We start from the raw sequence: 20,954 nt of genomic DNA, 5'->3' as shown, positions 1-20,954 counted from the left end.
TTTCTTTGCATCTGAAAAGTAGAATGCAGTAAAGAAGTGTTTTGAAGTATGGTTCCTGGAATTGTTCTGTAAAGCACGTGCAGTAAGATTCCAGCTTCATTTGAAATTGTCCGAATCCTTTTCTCCAGCCTTAACAGATGATTGCACACCACTCTTGGCCATCACCGATGCCACGTGTGTGATTCACTTCAGCTTTCCGTCCTCGCCGAAAATTTTTGGTGGACGCCTGTATTGCATGTCTGATCATTTTCAGAGTTTAACTGAACAGGTTTGATTAATTTATATTATCATTTAATGTTTCACTGGCATTTCCCACATAATGACAAATGCAGAGTCCAGAAAGTTTTATCATTTAGACTGGTATGGATGATCTGCTTCCTTTATTCACCCCCAATTTTAAGGGTTCTCCTGCAGAACAGAGAGATAAAAAAACCAAATCTGTATTGCTGCTGACGGAGAGAAATGCCTGCCATGCAGTTGGTGTCCTGCGCTACTTGGAGCGAGCAGATACCAAGATTCCTTCAGAGCTCTACGAGTTTACTGCAGGGGTTCTGGAAGCCAAAGAAGCTAAAAAAGCCAGAAGGCCTCTTTGTCCGTATCTTAAGGCTTTTGGTTTTTGCAAGTAAGCCAGTCATCTTTTTTATAACTGACATGTAGCATACAGTAAACGGCACAGATGATAAGTTTACAGCTTGATGATTGTTACATGCATATGCAACCCATGTGAGCTACGGCCCAGCTCTGAGGGAGCCCCTGCAAGATCCCCTCCTGTTCCTTCCCAATTTGAAGTAACCACCCTCACTCTGTCTACCAGCACTGACTAATTTTGCTTGTTTTAGAATTTTATATACATGGAATTGTAGTGTGCTCCATCTATCAATACTGTCTGTGGCATTCATCCATGTTGTTGCACGTATTGGTATTTTATTTATTTATTTATTTTGTGGCTTAGAATTCCATTGTGTGGGGACTTCCCTGGTGGTCCAGTGGTAAAGAATCCACCTTCCAATGCAGGGGACGCAGGCTCGATCCCTGGTCGGGGAACTAGCATCCCACATCCCACAGGGCAGCTGAGCCCGTGTGCCACAACTACTGAGCTCACGCACCTCAACTAGAGAGCCCGTGTGCCACAAACTGCTACAGAGTCCACACGCTCTGGAACCCGCGCCACAACTAGAGAGAAGCCCACGTGCCGCAATGAAGAGCCCGCGCACCACAACAAAAGATCCCAAGTACCACAACGAAGATCCCGTGTGCTGCGATTAAGACCTGACGCAGCCAAATAAATAAATAAATATTTTTTAAAAATTCTGTTATATGAATATATCATGATGTATATATCCATTCTACTCTTGACGGGCCTGTGAGTTGTATTATGTATGAAGCGTCCATGAACACTCTTGTACGTGTCCTTTTCTGGAAATATGCACCCGTTTCTCTTGGGTATATATTATACTCTGGAGTGGTATTGCTGGGTCATGGGGTAGACTTGTGTTTAACTTTGCCAGGGCGGTTGGTCATCTTATGATCCCACCAGGTGTGTGTGAGGGAGTTTGGGTTGCTCTGTATCCTCAGCAACACTTAGTATTCGTGGGGGTGTAGGGGAAAACCATTGTTATTTTAATTTGCATTTTCCTAAGAATTCATGACGTTGAATGGCTTTTCAACGTGATTGTAGGACATTTGACATCCTTTTTTGTGAAATGCCTGTTCAGGTCTTTTGCCCATTTTTAAAATGGGGTATTTACTGGTTTATAGGAATAATTTGTTTATTCTTGATACAGCTGCTTTGTCAGAGATATGCATATATGCTTTGAGAAACTTCTCCCAGTCTGTGGCTTGCCTTTTAAGAGTCTTTCAATGGACAGACATTTTTAATTTTGATGAAATGTTTTATGGTTACTGTTTTATTGTGTTTTAATAGAAGAAATAAATTGCCTACCTCTAGATCATGAAGACATTCTTCTATATTTTCTTCTAGAAGTTTTATAGATTTAGCTTTCACATTTAGGCATGTAATCTATATTGAATTAATTTTTGTGTATAGTGTTTGATATGGGGCAAGGTTTACTTTTTTTCTGTATGGATAATCTCTTGCTCCAGCATTCTTTATTTAAAACACTGTTGTGTTCTCACTGAGTTGGTGCCTTTGACATAACCCAGACGATAGTGTATGGGATCTATTTGTGGACTCTCTCTGTTACATTGGTCTACTTGTCTATTCTTACGCCAGTACTACACTTTTTTAAGTACTGTAGCTTATAGTGGGTCTTGGGAAATGGTATTTAAGTCCTCCAACTTTGTTCTTCTTCAAGGTGGTTTTGGCATTTTAAGTCTAATGCATCTCCATGTTTATTTTAGAAAGGGTTGTCAGTTTCTTCAAAAACATTGCTGGAATTTTGATAACTGCATTGATTATATGAATCAATTTGGAGAACATGGATATATCTTAACAGTCAGGAGATCCCTGAGTCAGGGATCCAGACACGATGCCAATACTTGATCAGTGGATCTCTGGCACTGAGTAGTAGATGTCTGTTAGATATCTACTGGATTGAATTTAATTTTAAGATAACTATTGAAATTAACTTCTTTGAATTATGTACGTTATCCAGGTTATTAGCAGCAATTTCCATTATGCCTTTACATAAAATATTGAATTTTAAAACTGAAGCTTTAACTATTTCTCAGTTTGGGTTACGGAATGGCTCCTGCTTTAGAGGTTCATTGGCCCCTGTTGTGGGTTATAGTGATGTGTTTCTGATTCAGAGTCTTTACTTTGGAAGTATATTTTGTTCATTTACGTACTGCATTTAAGACTGTCTGGAGGGCTTCCCTGGTGGCGCAGTGGTTGGGAGTCTGCCTGCCGATGCGCGGGGCGCGGGTTCATGCCCCGGTCCGGGAGGGTCCCGCGTGCCGCGGAGCGGCTGGGCCCGTGGGCCGTGGCCGCTGGGCCTGCGCGTCCGGAGCCTGTGCTCCGCAACGGGAGGGGCCGCGACGGTGAGAGGCCCGCGTACCGCAAAAAAAAAAAAAAAAAAAGACTGTCTGGAGAAATAATGCAGTAACTCTGTCCTTTACGTTTACTCAGTGCCAGTTAGATTTTAGGATCCTTTCCACTTATTTACACACTGTTAGTGTCATCTGAGGGATCTAATTAGCTTTACAGCATTTGGTTACTTAACTTTACAGCGTTTGGAATACAAGTTCTCTGATTTCGATTCTAGATTAATTTTCCTGGTGAATACTTTAAAATTCATGTTGAAAATTGTTATTTTTTTTTTCCTGGTTTTAAAATCCTGTTCCTTTTTTTCAGAGACAAAAGGATCTGTCCTGATCGACACCATGTTAATCCAGAAGTAGACATGCCAAGGAAGTTATCCAACCAAACTCTACCAGTGTTTGGATACATAAAAGTAAGTCCTCTTAAAGAACTTGTCCAGTGATTAATGGTCATTTTAACGAACAGCTTTCATTCTTTAAGAGGTAGAATTTAATAGAAGGCAATTATGACAGTACTAATTACCACCATTAATCTGACAGTAGGCACTTATTTTAAGGGTTCTTATACGGTGCTTTATTTCAAGGTGCCAGTTCGTTCAGAAAACCAAGATCAAATTGGAAGATAGATAAACCACTTAAATTTAGGGATTTCTTAGTTATCTTTTTAGAAAGAAAGTTGTTTCCCTTTGGGGACTGTTAAAAATAATGTGATGATTACACGAACCTTTTCAGATCATCCATGATTATTCCTTTGGGGAATATTCTGAGATACAGATAGAATTGCTGAGTTGAGTTGTCACTTTCTTGTGAATCTTTCTTTCTTTATTTATTTATTATTTCTTCCTTCCTTTTTGGGTTTGAGTGTTCTGCCTTCACCTTCCCTTTCCCTTAGGGCGAATCTGTTATGTTCATTCATGCTTGTGCTTCTCCTTGTGTGGCTATGCTGTGCTCGTTTCCTGGGGCTGTTGTACAGATACCATGAACTGGCTGCCTTAAAACAGCACAAGTTTATTCTCTCACAGTCCTGGAAGCCAGAGTTTGAAATCAAGGTGTCAGCAGGCTGTGCTCGGTCTGAAGACTCCCTTTCCTGCTTCTTCCGGCTGCTGTTGACTCCAGGCGTGCCCTGGCCTGTCTTCACCTCGTGGCCACATCCCTGCAGTCTCTGCCTCCTCTTCTCTCTGTGCCTCTTACAAAGCACACTTGTCAATGGATAAAGGGCCCACCCCCATAATCCACAGTGACCTCCTCGCCCAGAGATACTTAATTACATCTGCAAACACCTTTTTTCCAAATAAGGTCACAGTCACAGATCGTGGGAGTTAGCACAGAGACAGTTTTCTTTGGGGGCGTGGCGGGAGGCATGGATTACCATTGAACCCCATACAGTTTTCACTGATGAAATGATTTTTGTCTTGAATTTCTGATTCTTTCCCAAGTTCTATCACCTCATTTCTACATTTTAAAATTCTGATATATGTGGTTCTTTTATATCATACATCATTTACTTAATAAGCTAAAAGGCAGCTAGTTTTGAAATCGGAGCACAGTTTCCATCTATTTTGTGGATACATTTTGCTGGTGGCCTTCATTGTCTCTAGGGACTGTTACTCTGCTTCTTATTCTCTTTTGTATTATTGTAACTTAATATGGGATTTGACCTTGATGCTTTGCTGTTGCTCATTTTTCGATAAAATTCCTTTTCCTTAAATTTGAGGAGGAGGTGTGGGTCAGGATAACTTCTCTAATTTCACAGAGTTTCCATTTCTGTTGTTTCCATGTCTGGTTAAAAAAAAAAAAAAAATGAAAACACAGTTTCTGAGATTTTGGGGATGCCCTGGCTCTGTGCCCCTCACCCAGGTACATCTGGCCTTTCTCTTCCTTCATCTCTCTTGTCCCTGGGTGGACAGTTTGGAGATTTCACAGGGGCCCAGCCTTCACCCACTATCAGATGCAGGAAAGCCTTCCGGTGCAGCTGCCCTTGTCACCCAGGCCCACCGTGTTTTCAATGAACACCTGCTGCCTCTTGTGGAATCCTCCTGTTGCTAGTCTTTCAGACGAGCTCATACCTCCCAGTGCTGCTTCCTGCACACACAGTGATACCACGCAGGTCTTGTGATGTGGGTGGTTTTTACTCATCTGCTATTTTTGTTGTTGTTATCTAAATTAATAGATATTATTTTTTTGAGCAGTTTTAGTTTTACAGAAAAACTGAGCAGAAAATACAGAGTTCCCCTGTACTCTCCCCCGGCACCCCCCACCAGTTTCCCCTATTATTAGCATCTTTCATTATTGTGGTACATGTGTGATAATAGATGAGCCAGTATTGATCATTATTATTAACTAAAGCCTACAGTTTAAGTTAAGGTTCACTCCTTGTAGTGTACGTTCTATGGACTTTGCCAAGTGTATGATGACACATATCCACCATTACAGTATCACACAGAATACTTTCACTGCCCTGAAAATCCCCTGTGCACTCCACCTGTCCCTCCCTTTACCTCTTCCCCAGAATTCCTAGCAGTCACCGATCTTTTTACCGTCTCTGCAGTTTTGCCTTTTTCAAAAATGTCATATAGTTGCAATCATACAGGGTGTAGGTTTTTTGAACTGGCTTCTTTCATTTAGCAGTTTGCATTTAAGATTCTTCCATGCCTTTTTGTGGCTTAATAGTTTCTTTTTATTGCTGAATATACTACAGTTTGTTTATCCATTCACCTATTGAAGGACATCTTGGTTGCTTCCAATTTTTGGCAGTTATGAATAATGCTAGGATAAATATCCAAGTGCAGGTTTTCGAGTAGACAGAAGTTTTCAACTCATTTGGGTAAATACCAAAGAGTGTGACTGTTGCGTGTGATTATGTATATAGTAAGACTATGTTTTGCTTTGTAAGAAACTACAAAACTGGTTTCTGAAGTGACTATACCATTTTACATTCTTACCAGCAATGAATGAATGAGACTTCTTGTTGTTCCACATCCTTGCCAGTATTTGACGTTGTCAGTGTTTTAGATCTTAGCCATTCAGTTAGTGTAGTGGTGTCTCATTGTCTTAATTTGCAATTCCCTGATGACGTGATGTTGAGCACCTTTTCATATGCTTATTTATCAGCTGTAATCTTCTTTGCTGAAATAGCTGTGAGATAGTATGTTCAGGGTTTTTGCCCATTTTTTAAATTGAGTTGTTTGTTCTCTTATTATTGAGTTTTAAGCGTTCTTTGTATATTTTGGATACCAGTCTTATCAGATACGTGTTTCGTAAAAATTTTCTCCCAGCCATTGGCTTGTCTTTTCATTTTCTTTATATAGTCAGCTCTTGTTATCCATAGATTCAACCAACCTCAAATCTAAAATATTTGGCAAGCAAGACTTGAATTTGCAGTGGTCCAGCAACTATTTACATAGCATTTACATTGTATTTACAACTATTTACATAGCATTTACATTGTATTAGGTATTATGAATAATCTAGAGATGATTTAAAGTATATCCTTAGGCTGTCCTTTGGTTATATGCAAATTCTTACACCATTTTATGAAAGGGCCTTAAGCATCCGAGAATGTTGGTATTCCCAGGGGGTCCTGGAACCAACCCTCCGTGGACACTGAAAGATGGTTATAGCGCCATTCGGACAGCAGAAGTTTTTAATTTTAATGAAGTCCAACTTTCCAATTTTTTCTGTCACAGACTGTGCTTTTGTCGTTGTATCCAAAGAGTCAGTGCCAAACCCAGGGTCACCTGGAGTTTCTCCCATGTTATCATCCTCATCTGCTTTTATTTTGGGGTCCATGGGGATATTTTGTTAATTATGTTTTGTTGCAGTATGTCCCTGGCTTTGGCTTTGCTGTCTCACTGCTCTGTCTGTCTTTATGTGGGGGAATTCAGAGAGAGTCAAAAAATATGACACCTCACTGTGGCCACCTTCCCAGAACCCCTCTAACCAAGACCTTCCTTTTAATTTAATTTAATTTTATTTTTTACTTTATTGAAGTATAGTTGATTTTCAATGTAGTGTTAGTTTCTGTTGTACAGCCAAGACTGATTCAGATACATACATACATATATATATATATATATATACATATATATATATATATATATTCTTGTTCATATTCTTTTCCATTATGGTTTATTACAGGATATTGAATATAGTTCCCTATGCTATACAGTAGGACCTTGTTGTTGTTTATCTGTTTTATATGTATTAGTTTGTATCAGCTAATCTCAAACTCCTAATTTATCCCTCCCCCACCCCCTTTCCTCTTTGGCAGCCGTAAGTTTTCTGTGTCTGTCAGTCTGTTTCTGTTACGTAAATAAGGTCATTTGTGTCATATTTTAGATTCCATGTATAAGAGATATCATATAATATTTGTCTTTCTCTGTCTGGCTTACTTCACTCAGTATGATCATCTCTAGGTCCATCCATGTTGCTGCAAATGGCATTATTTCATTCTTTTTTATGGCTGAGTAATATTCCATTGTGTATATATTACCACATCTTCTTTATCCGTGCATCTGTTGATGGACATTTAGGTTGCTTCCATGTCTTGACTGTTGTAAATAGTGCTGCTGTGAACATTGGGGTGCATGTATCTTTTCGAATCAGAGTTTTCTCTGGATATATGCCCAGGAGTGGAATTGCTGGATCATATGCTAGCTCTATTTTTAGTTTGTGAAGGAACCTCCATGCTGTTTTCCATAGTGTCTGCACCAATTTACATTCCCACCAACAGTGTAGGAGGATTCCCTTTTCTCCACATCCTCTCCAGCATTTATTGTTTGTAAACTTTTTAATGATGGCCCTTCTGACCGGTGTGAGGTGGTACCTCATTGTAGTTTTGATTTGCATTTCTCTAATATTTAGTGATGTTGAGCATCTTTTCATGTGCCTTTTGGCCATCTCTGTGTCTTCTTTGGAGAAATGGTCTTCTGCCCATTTTTTCATTGGGTTATTTGTTTTTGTTTTAGAGTTGTATGAGCTGTTTGTATATTTGGGAAATCAAGCCCTTGTCAGTCACATGATTTGCAAATATTTTCTTCTGTTCCATAGGTTGTCTTTTCATTTTGTTTATGGTTTCCTTTGCTGTGCAAAAGCTTATTACCTTGATTAGGTCCCATTTGTGTACTTTTGCTTTTATTTCAGTCCCTTCAGGGACTGACCTAAGAAAACATTGGTACAATTTATGTCAGAGAATGTTTTGCCTATGTTCTCTTCTAGAAGTTTTATGGTGTCATGCCTTATATTTAAGTCTTTAAGCCATTTTGAGTTTATTTTTGTTTATGTTGTGAGGGTGTGTTCTAACTTCATTGATTTACATGCAGCTGTCCAGCTTTCCCAACACCACTTGCTGAAGAGACTGTCTTTTCTCCATTGTATATTCTTGCCTCCTTTGTTGAAGATTAATTGACTGTAGGTGTGTGGGTTTATTTCTGGGTTCTCTGTTCTGTTCCATTGATCCATATGTCTGTTTTTGTGCCAGTATCACACTGTTCTGATTATTGTAGCTTTGTAGTATTGTCAGAAGTCTGGGAGGGTTATGCTTCCAGTTTTGTTCTTTTTCCTCAGGATTGCTTTGGAAATTCTGGGCCTTTTATGGTTCCATGTATATTTAAGGATTATTCTAGTTCTGTGAAAAATGTCATGGATAGTTTGATAGGGATCACACTAAATGTGTGAATTGCTTTGGGTAGTGTGGCCATTTTAACCATATTAATTCTTCCAGTCCAAGAGCATGAGATATCTTTCTATTGAATCATCTTCAGTTTCCGTTATCAGTGTTTTATAGTTCTGAACATACAAGTCTTTCACATCCTTGGTCAGGTTGATTCCTAAGTATTTTATTTTTAAAAGGGTTTTTTTTTTTTTTTTTACTTTCCCTTTCTGATATTTCATTGTTAGCATAAAGACATGCAACAAATTTCTGTATGTTAATCTTGTATCTTGCTACCTTGCTGAGTTCATTCATCAGTTCTAGTAGTTTTTGTGTGGAGTCTTCAGGGTTTTCTATATACAGTATCATGTCGTCTGCCTATAATGATACTTTCACCTCTTCTCTTCCAGTTTGGATGCCTTTTATTTCTTTCTCTTGTCTGATTGCTGTGGCTAGGACTTCCAATACTACATTGAATAGAAGTGGTGGGAATGGGCACACTTGTCTTGTTCCAGATTTTAACAGGAAGGAAGGCTTTCAGCTTTTACCATTGAGTGTTATGTTGGCTGTGGATGTGTCATAAATAGCTTTTATTATGTTGAGATATGTTCCCTCTATACCCACTTTGGTGAGAGTTTTTATCATGAATGGATGTTGAATTTTATCAAATGCTTTTTCTACATCTATTGAGATGACCATGTGGTTTTTATCTTTACTTTTGTTGATGGAGTGTATCACATTTTTTGATTTGCATATGTTGAACCATCCTTGTGACCCTGACTGGGATGAATCCAACTTGATCGTGGTGTGTGATCTTTTTTATGTGTTGTTGGATTCAGTTTGCTAATATTTGATTGAGAATTTTTGCAACTATATTCATCAAAGATATTGGCCTGTGATTTTATTTTGTGGTATTGTCTTTGTCTGCTTTTGGTATCAGGGTGATAGTGGCTTCATAGAATGACTTTGGGAGTGTTCCCTCCTCTTCAATCTTTTGGAAGAGTTTGAGAAGGATTGGTAATAGTTGTTCTTTGTATGTTTGGTAGAATTCCTCAGTGGAGCCATCTGGTCCTGGACTTTTGTTTGCAGGGAGTTTTTAAATTACATACCCCCATACCCCTGGTTCCCAGGGGATCTGCTTTCTGTCACTATGGTTTTGTCTTTTACTGGAATTTCATATTAATGGAATTGTACAGTATGTGGTCTTTTGAGTCTGATTTCTGTTACTCAGTGTATTATCTTTGAGATTCGCCTGTTTTGTTCTATTTTATTGCTGTGTGGGATCCCACTGTATGTTTGTCTGTGCACAAATTGATGGACATTTGGGTTGTTGACAGTTTCTGGCTGCTTCGATCATTTGTGTTACATCTTTGACAGTACATGTTCTTTTCTCTGGAGTAAGACCTAGGAGTGGAATTGCTGAGTCATATGGTTTAGTGTATGTTTGTAAGAAACTGCCGAACCGTTTTCTAAAGAGGTGGCACCATTCGCATTCTGACCAGCACTGCACGCAAGAATTCCAGTTGGTCCACATTCTCATCAGTACTTGGTATTCTCAGTCTGTAATTTTTGCCACTCTGTTGCATTTGCACCATTATCTTATTTGTGTTGCCCTGGTGATAAAGAATCATAGACATCTTTCCACTGCTTACTAGCCATTTGTATCTCTTCTCTTGCTAACTCTCTGTTTAGAATTCTTGCCCGTTTTTTATTTGGGTTTCCTTCTTGTTGAGTTTTAACAGTTCTTTATATATTCTAGATATCCTTTGTCAGATATATTGCAAATGTTTTCTCCCAGTGGAAGAGCAAAAGTTTTTAATTTTGATGAAGCCTAGTTTTTTACTTTTTTATTTTGTATTTTGTGCTTTTCATGCCATAAGAAATCTTTGCCTACCATATGGTTGCAAAGATTTTTCCCAGTGTTTTTATTCTAGAAGCTGTACAGTTTTACATTTAGCTCTGTGATCCACCTCAAATTAACTTTCGTGTGTGGCAGAGTTTTTTAAAAGGAGGCAAGGTTTTTTCTTCTGGATAATTGGTTGCTCCGGCATCATTTAGTATGAAGACCTTCTTTTCCCCCTAAATTATATTGACACCTTTGACAAAAATTAGGAGACCATATATGTGATTTCTGAATTCTTTTTTGTTTTCTTTTTTTTTTTTTTTTACTATTTATTTATTTATTTGGCTGTGTCAGGTCTTAGTTGCAGCACGCGGGCTCTTCGTTACAGTGCACGGGCTCTCTGGGTGTGGTACGCAGGCTCTAGAGTACGCAGGCTTAGTTGCCCCCCTTGCATGTGGGTTCTTAGTTCCCCGACCAGGGATCGAACCTGCATCCCCTGCACTGGAAGGCAGGTTCTTAACCGCTAGACCACCAGGGAAGTCCTGATTTCTGAATTCTTTATTCTGCTCCTTGGTTTCTTTGTCCTTATACAGTAGTATCACACTGGCTTGATTACTGTAGCTTTATAATCTTGAAAACTGGTGGGTAAGTCTTCCAACGTTGCCTGTCTTCTTCAATATCCTTCTGACTATTACTTCGCGTGTCCATATAAAATTTTAGAATCAGGTTACCAATATCTATTATACTTAGAATCCCGGTGGGATTTTGCTTGGCATTGCATTGAGTCTGATACCGAACCAACCTTGGGTCCACTTGCCTGTGTGCATGGTGAAGCCGCTCTGCTGACACCAGGTGGTAGTGAAGGAAGTGAGCGTCTACTGTAAGGTGCCAATACAAGGAGAACGGGTGGCTCATGCTTTAAAAACCCGCAACTCCCCAGTGGGTTTCAGGAAACCATTTTTAAGGCCAGGTGAGGGATGGGGAGTGACAGGGTAGGTGATCAGCTCCTGCACAATTCTCTGATCGGTTGATGCTGAGATAACAGAGTGGTGTCCCGGGGGTTAACATTATCAATCCTTAGGCCCCAGGAGGCCTGGGGGCTATGTGCCCATTGGTCATCAAGTAGGTAACATCTTCTATTTGGTGAGGGGTTTTCACATCTGTAAAACAACTCAGGAAACATGCACAGATACAATTACCTGGGTACTTCAGAGAGAAGCTAAAGCAGAGGCTATGGGGGAGGGGTCTGCCGTGGGAAGGCCCCACAGGGTCCTACTTGGTTTCAAGTCTATAGATTAATAAGGAAGAATTGACATCTTAGCAGTACTGAGTCTTCTTAGTCCGTTAACGTGGCATATCACTCCGTTTGTCTCGGTCATCTTTAATTTTCTAAGCAGTGTGTTACAATTCTCAGTAGATGGATCTTTTACTTTTTGTGTTAAACTTATCCCTAGTATTTCATGTTTTTGGAGGTCATTGTTATTCTTCCTTAAACTTCATTTTCTAATTGTTTTAGAAATGTGATTGATTTCTGTATCTTACCTTGCGTCCTGCAACCATAACAAACTGAATTACTGGCGAGAGGGGAATCGAAACAGGTGGGGAGGTGTGTGGCCAGAAGGGACCCTCCCATGTGCCCAGGACTGAGGGGTTTCCCGCCACCCAGGATGTTCGGTGCTGGAACCAGGAAGACTGGGTCACCTGTCTGGAGGCCTCACGCTCTCCGCCTCCTGTCAGGAGAGTCCAGTCCACAAGCTGCTTTTTGCCACCTCCGTTCTGCCGCTGTGTGTCGTGGATGTGCTGATGCCGTGTGGAGGGGACTGCCACAGACTGATGCCTGCTCGGGCCTGGACCTGGTTCATCAGTGTGTGCTGAACACAGAGCCTTCTAACTTAGGAAATGTGGGGGAAAAGGAACTCTCCCCTTATTCCTGTCATCCTAAAACAGTCACCATTGGCATCTTAGTGTATTTTCTCTGTTACTTTTCTTTGTGCATCTTTCAAAAAATATATTTGCAGTTGGAGTGTATGTTATATCCTGCCAAGCTCTCATGACATTGTAGTGAGAGTTTTTCCCATCCCCTGCACCTCCTGTCCACTGACTCCTGTCACCCAGTGGGCTTCTGTCTGGGATGCCAGGTTGTTGGGGCCCCTAAACCATAGGGGAGAAGACTCCCTGGGAGACGCCATCTGCCAGGCTAGAAGGAGTACTGAATTCCCTGCCCGAGATGAGGGCCGGCTTGACAGAGCACTGGGGGTTCCCTGAGGCAGATTCTCCACGGGCTGGAGGATGGCTGGGTTGGGAACCATGATAGACGTGCTACTTGTCCTCTCCCGGCTCACCTTCCAGTGGGGATGGTCAGCAGTGAGTAAGATGGTGACAGCGCTGTGGAGAGGATGAAATGCAGTGAAGTTCTGCGGTGTGTGCTGGGGGACACGGGGCCCTTTGGAAATTAGAGGCAGGGAGGGGCCCTCTGCGGAGTGGTCAACTGCCCTGAGGGCCAAATGATAAGAAGGATCCAGCCATGAGACTATCTAGGGAAGAATATTCCAGGCAGAGGAAGCAGCAAGTGCAAAGGCCCTGAGGTAGGAGTTATGTGGAATGTTTGTGGAGTAGGACAAAGCTTATGGCGAGTGTGAGGGGTGCAGGCAATGAAGCTGGTGGGGGGGGGGCGAGCACAGAGGAGAGCCACAGGCTGTCAGCCCTGTGAGATCCAGCACCTTTTGGTCACAAGGGGTGACCTCTCCCCTACCTGCCTTGCCTCCCAGATGGCACTGCCCTCTCTGCCACCCCACCAAATAACCACTGCTCACTCCTGCCATCTGCTCACTCCCGCTCTGTAGCCAGGGCTCCCTGCCCTAATGCATACTGTTTGCCCCCTGTCTGGAATGCCTCCTCCGTACTCTTGCATACCTGTGCACGCCGACACCCCAACACATGCCAATAACCCTGTGTACGCTTGCCTGTGAAGAGTTGTCTTCTTGACCACACACCAGCTGTGGCACATCCGTCCACCCATGGTTGCTTAGGGTCCCTGTAGGACATGCTTCCTCTCTGTGTTCCTTGTGCCTCGTACACAGCAGGCGCTTACTAAAATACTTCAGAAAGGGCTCAAGAGACAAGGAGGCTATTTTTTTATAGGATTTTTATAAAGTGCAGTTAAAAAGTAAACAAAGGAACACTTACTAATAATAAAGCTTTAAACTAATATTTACCCAAACCACTTCCATTAGATTTAAAGTGAAACTATAATTATTTGTGTGTATGCTAAGGTTTTTATTTTGTTTTTTGGTCAGTTTCCTAGTTTATTTTTAAATCCCTGTTGTGTGCTTTGGGCTCTTAGGTCAGGTGCTGACTTCTGCAGATACCTCTTTGCTTCAGATTGAGGTTTTTGTTTTTTTGGGTTTTTAAAAATTAATTAATTTATTTATTTTTGGCTGTGTTGGGTCTTCGTTTCTGTGCGAGGGCTTTCTCTAGTTGCAGCGAGCGGGGGCCACTCTTCATCGCGGTGTGCGGGCCTCTCACTATCACGGCCTCTCCCGTTGCGGAGCGCAGGCTCCAGACGCGCAGGCTCAGTAGTTGTGGCTCATGGGCCTAGTTGCTCTGCGGCATGTGGGATCTTCCCAGACCGGGGCTCGAACCCGTGTCCCCTGCCTTAGCAGGCAGATTCTCTACCACTGCGCCACCAGGGAAGCCCTGTTTTGTTTTTTTTTTTTGAAGGGATTTTATTTTATTTTATTTTTTTAACATCTTTATTGGAGTACAATTGCTTTACAGTGGTGTGTTAGTTAGAGTGAGTTTGTTTTCTGGATATGTTTACTGTTTATGTTTCAGATAATACCCTTTTATATTTTGAATGCAACAAATTACTTTGGTCGTATAGTTGATAAACATGTGGATCTTTATGCAACTCTTACTGCTGAAATGAAAGAGTATTTTGAAGATTCCAGTAATAAAACAACTGTTGAAAAGGTGGAGAAATTTGGATTATATGGATTAGCAGAAAAAGTAGTTTTTCACAGGTAAAATGTCTCTTTATTTCATCTCTAAAAGGTGTGAAGCATAAGGTGACTTCAAGTGGTGTTGAATCCCTGTTTTCATCTCTGTCCATATGACCGGTGTACACACACTGAGCCTGGCTGCCTCCCAGGAGGGTGGTGGTGGGGTCGTGTTCACCCTAGTCCGGCTCAGCTGTACTCTCGAGGCTCACCTGCCCTGGGGCTGCCGAGCACAGAGCGTGGATGACAGTGTGACATTTACATATGGACAGTCATCGACTCACTTAATTCTTACAAAATTCCCATAAAGTGGGCACAGTTCCCATTTTACAGATAAGCAGACTGAGCCCTGGTGAGGTTATGTAAGTTAGCCAGGTCAGCCCAAGAAGTGGCACTGTCAGTGTTCCATCCTGCCTCGTGTGCCTGTTTGCACCGATGGTCCTCGAATGCCCCACCCGTCCCCGCTTGGTGATAGCCCAGATTGAGAACCTTGGCACATTTAATTTGCTATGTTAATTTTTCTTGTGTTGTCAGATAAAGGAATTTCCTTTATGCAAAGTACTACACTAGTTTTTATACATAGGTATACTTGAATTAAATAAATCATGGCTAAGTGCTCTTGATGACTCCAGTTATTTTATTTCTAGTATGGAGTAAAGCCGTGCAGTTGAGGAAACTTTTGTGTGGTTTGCTTCTAACGAGGAAGCCGGGGCGACGATTATTTCCCTTTGGGTCTCTGTGTTAGACTGAGGCCACTGTTGTCCTGTAGGGTTCAGGTGTTGGAGATGAGCCAGAAGGAGGACACGTGGGCCCTGGATAATGTCCTTGTGAAGTTCATAGATGAAGGCAGGACCAAACTCATCACAAGAGACCAGTTGCTTCACCTCCCAGAAAGTTTCCACACTCTACCCCCTCAAGCCGTGGAGTTTATCGTTTGTAGAGTGAAACCCGCGGACAATGAAATTGAATGGAATCCAAAGGTGAGTTATTTGGGCTTTTTATATTTTGTTGACTTTCAGAATATATTTAACCCAGAATATACACAGAATTGAGGTGTATTTGAATTTGGAGTCTTGGGTTTGGGTTAACTGCTTCATGTTTCTGGTCAGGAACGCACTCACAGCGCTATGTGTAGACTAGCTCTGAGCCCTCAGAGAGGCCGGGCGTGATGGGCCATGGTCGTCATTAGTGCTCACACACTTTGGGTGTAAAATACGCACTGTGCTAAAAAGAAACTGGCTGTTACTTAAAGAGAATAAACAGCGTACGCGCTGAGAAAGGTGGATACCCGTGTCACGGGGGGCACATAGGTGATGGACCAGGTAATTCCACTGGGCTTGGGAAGCTGGGCAAGGAAAGAGAGAGAGAGTCCAGAAAAGCTTCCAAAGGAGGGGACGTGCCCTCTGGGTCCTTCAGAGTGGGTAACTAGCATGTCACCAAGCAGAGCGGATAAGGCACTGTGAAGGCGAAGAAGCCCCCCCTGTACCAAGGCATGGAGCACATGCCGTCTCGGGTGGGTGGAGAGGCCCCGCCTTCGGCCCGGCAGGGACGTCACCAGAGCACTAAGTCCTGTTCATAACGAGGCTCCTGATTCTTCAAAGGAAGGCTCAATTTCATACAGTCTGATTAACAGGATATGAAAGAAGCCATTGCCGTTGGCAAAGCAAGAGGTTTGGGTTGTAAACAGTGGAGTTGAATGAGGACGGGTGCAGAGGTGAGTCCCAAGCACAGGTCTGTGCTGTGGACTCCTCACACCGCGTGGTTCCCAGCGTGGGTGCGTGTCCCCCATCCCCTCTGTCAACTGTCAACCTGTCTTTAAAGGATGGATGTTTCTTTCTTTGGAAGCTCAGTGAGAGAGTGAGGAGAGAGAGCTCTACTGTTGCTGGGGACCAGGGCCCCCCAACCCCAGTGTCCCTGCTGCTGAGCAGCCCCAGTGTGTGACCTCGTCCTCTGGAGCAGCTGGAACACCCTGTGCTTGGGGCTCACCTTTGCACCTGTCCTCATTCGTCTCCACTGATGGTTACCCTTGTTGGTGAAGGGGTGTGATGGCCTCCATAACCTGCCCCATGGGGTGGTCGGGAGGCTCAAATGAAAGGCATGGAAAAGCTTCTTGCAAAACTATAGAGCACATACAGAATAAAGTATTTTTTTAAAGCTTCAGATAAATTACTTAAGTGTTTCTTTTTTCAGGTTACTAGGTACATTCATCATAAAATTAATGGGAAACTGCATGACGCAAAAGTGATGTTGGCTTTAGGAAATACGGTTTGGATTGATCCAATGGTAAGTATGCATTTTTCTTGAAAAGAAACGTGTGTTTGAATGGGCCCCTAAAATTATCCAAATGATTCTAACCTGTTGCGTGAATAACTATTTGCCTCACATAAACGGAGGCTTATTTGATAAGGGCACTGTGTAAAGGAGAGCTTTTTCCATGTTGTTTGGGTCATGAATGTGGTCATGGGTTTTTTGGTTTAAGGGAACCTTTTATATTGTAACCCAGCGCTCACAGGTTGTGTGTGTGTGTGTGTGTGTGTGTGTGTGTGTGTATAAATCACACACGCTCACACATACAACCGAGACAGAAACTTCATGAAACTATTAATAGTACACACGGCAGTGTCTCCCATTTATAATTCTTTTCCAAGTGGTGACTGTGCACTGGTAATCCGATTTCACAGTCCTCTGCCCACACAGGTGGGAAGCCCTGGGACAGTAACTGCCCTGCAGAAGCACAGCCTGTGCTGGTGTAGTTGTAAGTGATCTTAAAGTGGTCAGTAATGTGGAGGATTCCAGTCCTCAGGCTTTCCAAGACAGATTTTATTCTGTTCACGGTTCCTACCTCATCCATTCACCAGATATTTGTTGAGCACCTACTGTGTGCTAGGACCTGTACGGGGCACTGGAATTCCATCCATGGGCAGACTCCTACCCTGTGGGGGTGGGTGGGACTGAGCATGAGGCCAGGACATGTGACTCAGGGCCTCAGCCCGTCCCTGCTGAGGCCGGCACCATCCCCCCTCTGCTTTCACCCTGGGAACTCTACTTTTCAATTCAGACTTAAATCTTAACTATTATGATTATTTATACGATCTAAAGGAATTCAGTTCATAAAAACTGTTTTGTTGAAAGTTCTTTTTATAAGAGTGAAAAAGCCTTAACATAGAAAAGAAGAGTTTGGGTGTAAGATTTAAGAGTAAGAGGAGAATATGATTTTTAGAAGGGAAGGTAGAGACTACCAGTGCAGGTAAATGAAGAGGTCTGGGGGGGTCTTAGTCGATGTCATAATAGTCAATATTGTGGTGGTTTTTCATCAGAGAAAAAAATGGAAACTTTATTAAGCAAGGATTTTTTAAACTATAGCTAAGAGAATGAAGCAAAAAAAAAAAAAAAGAAAACCCACCTGGCAAACATGCTCCCGCAGCGCCAAAGTGTAGCACTGTTCATGGCACACTGGAGGGGAGACAGACCCCACACCTGCCGCCTTCTCCCCCCAGCACCAGCTCGGTCCCCAGGCTGAGTGGAGAAGGGCTCTTCTGCTATCCCTGGACGGGAGTGCATTCCTGATTCCCGTGCTCCCTGGGGAGGCGCCCCAGCCAGCGCCAGCCTGGTCTACTCTGACCCCCATGAAAGTCCTGGGGCCACACCTCCCACCAACAGGAATCAGACAATTGCAGAGTTTCATGTTTTACTTAATTTTGTGTAAACCGAAATGGACGAGAATGTTTTGGTTGCAGAAAAAAACAAGTGGAGGAAGCTGTCCAGGACGCAGGATTTAGGGCCTTGGTGTAGGCCCTTTCTGGGCACCTGAAGACCCTGAGCCTTCTTGTTAGGAGAGGTAAAACGCACAGGAAGGAGAACCAGAAAGATTTAAGAATTGTGCGTGTGGTTACAGCACCACGGATGGGTCTTGTCTGGGATTTTACCTCAGGACTTGATTTTGGCCCCAGCCCCACACCTGATCGTATTTCTCCAGTACGGGGCTGGGTTCTGGAAGATTCCAACGAGGAGGCCCTTGTGGTGGTACATGCCCTGGTGCATCAGACATTGCACAGTGAGATCAGGAGGCCACGGTGAGAGTGTTTGTGATTCATCTAAAGTTCCAAGTGTAATTCCTGCAAACATATTTTTTCTTTCATTCAAGGTGCACACCACAAAACTTTCAAACTTGAAAACTTCTGTCATTGATTATAACGTTCGAGCTGAAATTTTGTCAATGGGAATGGGCATTGATAACTCAGAACATGTAGAACAACTGAAAAAATTATACAAAGGAGCTAAAATGCCAACTTTTGAAGAAAGCGTAAGCCAGACCCTGTAAGTGGACTTCTGTCTCCTTTTGGAAGAGCTGTTTTGTGGCAGTATAACTCACAAGTGTTACGGACATTTTTTCTGAAAGTAGAATAGTTTAATGAGTCTCTGCGTTCCCATCACTCAGCTTCAATAATTACCAACATTTGGGGAGTCTTATTTTATCCAAACCCCAGCCCACATTTTTGTTTGACTATTATAAAACAAATTCCAAATATATTTCATCTGTATCTCTTACAGAATGAATTTTTGTTAGCTTTTTATTGACAGCACACATACAGAAAAGAACACATGTCGTAAGTGTGGCTTGGTGGATTTTCAGAGCACGGAAACCAGCACCAGATCAGAAACAGGGCATGACTCAGAGACACCTCCTGCTCCCCCCGCAAGGGCAGCTGCTTTCCAGACACAAAACAGCATGGATGGCTCTTCCCTGGTTCATACTTTGAATGGAATCGTGCAATGTGTCTCTTTCATATCTGGCTTCTTTTTTTTTTTTTTTTTTTTGAGGTATGCGGGCCTCTCACCGTTGTGGCCTCTCCCGTTGTGGAGCACAGGCTCCGGACGTGCAGGCTCAGCGGCCATGGTTCACGGGCCCAGCCGCTCCGCGGCATGTGGGATCCTCCCGGACCGGGGCACGAACCCGTGTCCCCTGCATCGGCAGGCGGGCTCCCAACCACTGCGCCACCAGGGAAGCCCTCTCAGTCACCTTTTGAATGTCCTAATTTCCAGTGAGTCTCCCCCTAGCTTCTCCAGGCCTTTGATGGTCTGTTGTGTGTCTCCTTGCGTCATACCTTGCCTCAGGTGTCCATGGGTCTGTAGTGGCCTCTTCTGAGCTGTGCCCACAGCTTTCCTGCCTGTGTTCTGAGTTCCGTGAAACAGAGGTGAGCATCTTGCATTATAGTCCCTCAGGTGTCCCCAGATGGCTTAGAATGGACTACACAGTAATTCACACATGAAGTCTGCTCTGCCCTCTCTGGTCTTGGGGGTGGGGGGGTGGGGGAACAGGAGGGTGGTTCAGACAGCTTCTGGTGGTTCTTTCAGTGTGTCTATGGGGAAATGGGAACCTGGAGCTTCCTAATCCACCATTTTGCTCTGTGTGTGTTTTGGATGCTGGAATATTTTGTTCAGTCTGACTTTGTTTCATTTGACCTAATTAATAGATAAATACTTCTAACTGAAGTTGCCAATAGGTAAAGTTGAAATTTTAAAATTTGTTCATTTATTCAGCAAATATTTATTGTCTACTGGGGATACAGTAGTGAACAAAACAGATGAAGGGCCAGCTCACATTTCAGTGGAGACAAGCGATGAACAGGTTACAGAAATACATAGTGGATAATGTGGTGGTATGTGAGATGGAGCAGATTAACACAGAAGGGAAGACGGGGTAGTTTGGGGTCTGAGACGGTGAGCAAAGACCCAAGAGGTGAGGCCTGACCCAGGCAGATACCGAGGCGTAGACCCATGTGGGCAGAGGGAAAGCTTGGTTATTCCTTGGTTCCAGGAACAGAGAGGAAGTTGCAGTGACCAGAGCAGCAAACAAGGGGAGAATCTAGGTGTGAAGGTCAGATCTTGTTGGACTCTGTGGCCATTGCAAGGGTGGGCTCCTCAGAGGAGGAGGTGGAACCATGAGAGAGTTTTGAGCAGAGGAATGGCTTAATCAGAACATTCTGGGCTACTGTGTTGAGAACAGACTGGAGCGGGGGACAAAGTCTGTGCCCAGAGTTCAGGACAGGATGACAGCGGCTCAGACTAGGGTGGTTTTGTGGAGGTGGTGAGAAGCAGCGGTTTCTGAATGTAACTGTAGTGGGCGTGTGGTCTCGGGGGGGCCTGGTCAGCAGATCCTGGTATTGAGAGCCAGGCTGCTGGACAAGGCCCCGAAGGATTGAGCACTGGGACTCTAGTGTTGAGAGGTGGCCGGCAGTGGGGACATGGGGGAGGAGCCTGGGAAGCAGCAGCCTGGAGCCGGGGGGCCGGGGAGGGCGTCCAGGACAGTAGGTGAGGGAAGGGTTTCACAGAGCAGGGAGCCATGAGCTGCCAGGTGCTGCGAGGCCAAATGAAACGAGGACCGAGAACTGGCCAGTGGATTTAATGCTGTGACCACTGGAGACCTTGAAGGGTTCCTGAATTACTGCTGAGGGTAGGAGAA

The 20,954-nt window shown here is 43.2% G+C and overlaps 1 protein-coding gene across 1 annotated transcript in view; it reads left to right on the top strand.

Annotated features, from left to right (window-relative positions):
- Window positions 1–20,954, top strand: part of TDRD12 (tudor domain containing 12) — an 80,643-nt gene that overhangs the window by 54,897 nt on the left and 4,792 nt on the right. Inside the window, exons 20-26 of the mRNA XM_065898357.1 lie at window positions 129–268; window positions 402–622; window positions 3,314–3,413; window positions 14,328–14,515; window positions 15,261–15,471; window positions 16,682–16,774; window positions 18,636–18,808. Of these exons, the coding sequence (XP_065754429.1) occupies window positions 129–268; window positions 402–622; window positions 3,314–3,413; window positions 14,328–14,515; window positions 15,261–15,471; window positions 16,682–16,774; window positions 18,636–18,808 (1,126 nt within the window). The remainder of the gene's footprint in view (window positions 1–128; window positions 269–401; window positions 623–3,313; window positions 3,414–14,327; window positions 14,516–15,260; window positions 15,472–16,681; window positions 16,775–18,635; window positions 18,809–20,954) is intronic.

This window comes from Phocoena phocoena, chromosome 20 (assembly GCF_963924675.1).
Source record: "Phocoena phocoena chromosome 20, mPhoPho1.1, whole genome shotgun sequence".
In the NCBI taxonomy this organism is placed as follows: Eukaryota; Metazoa; Chordata; class Mammalia; order Artiodactyla; family Phocoenidae; genus Phocoena; species Phocoena phocoena.
The sequence above is the reverse complement of the archived record's forward strand: the minus strand, read 5'-3'. Positions and strand labels throughout refer to the sequence as shown.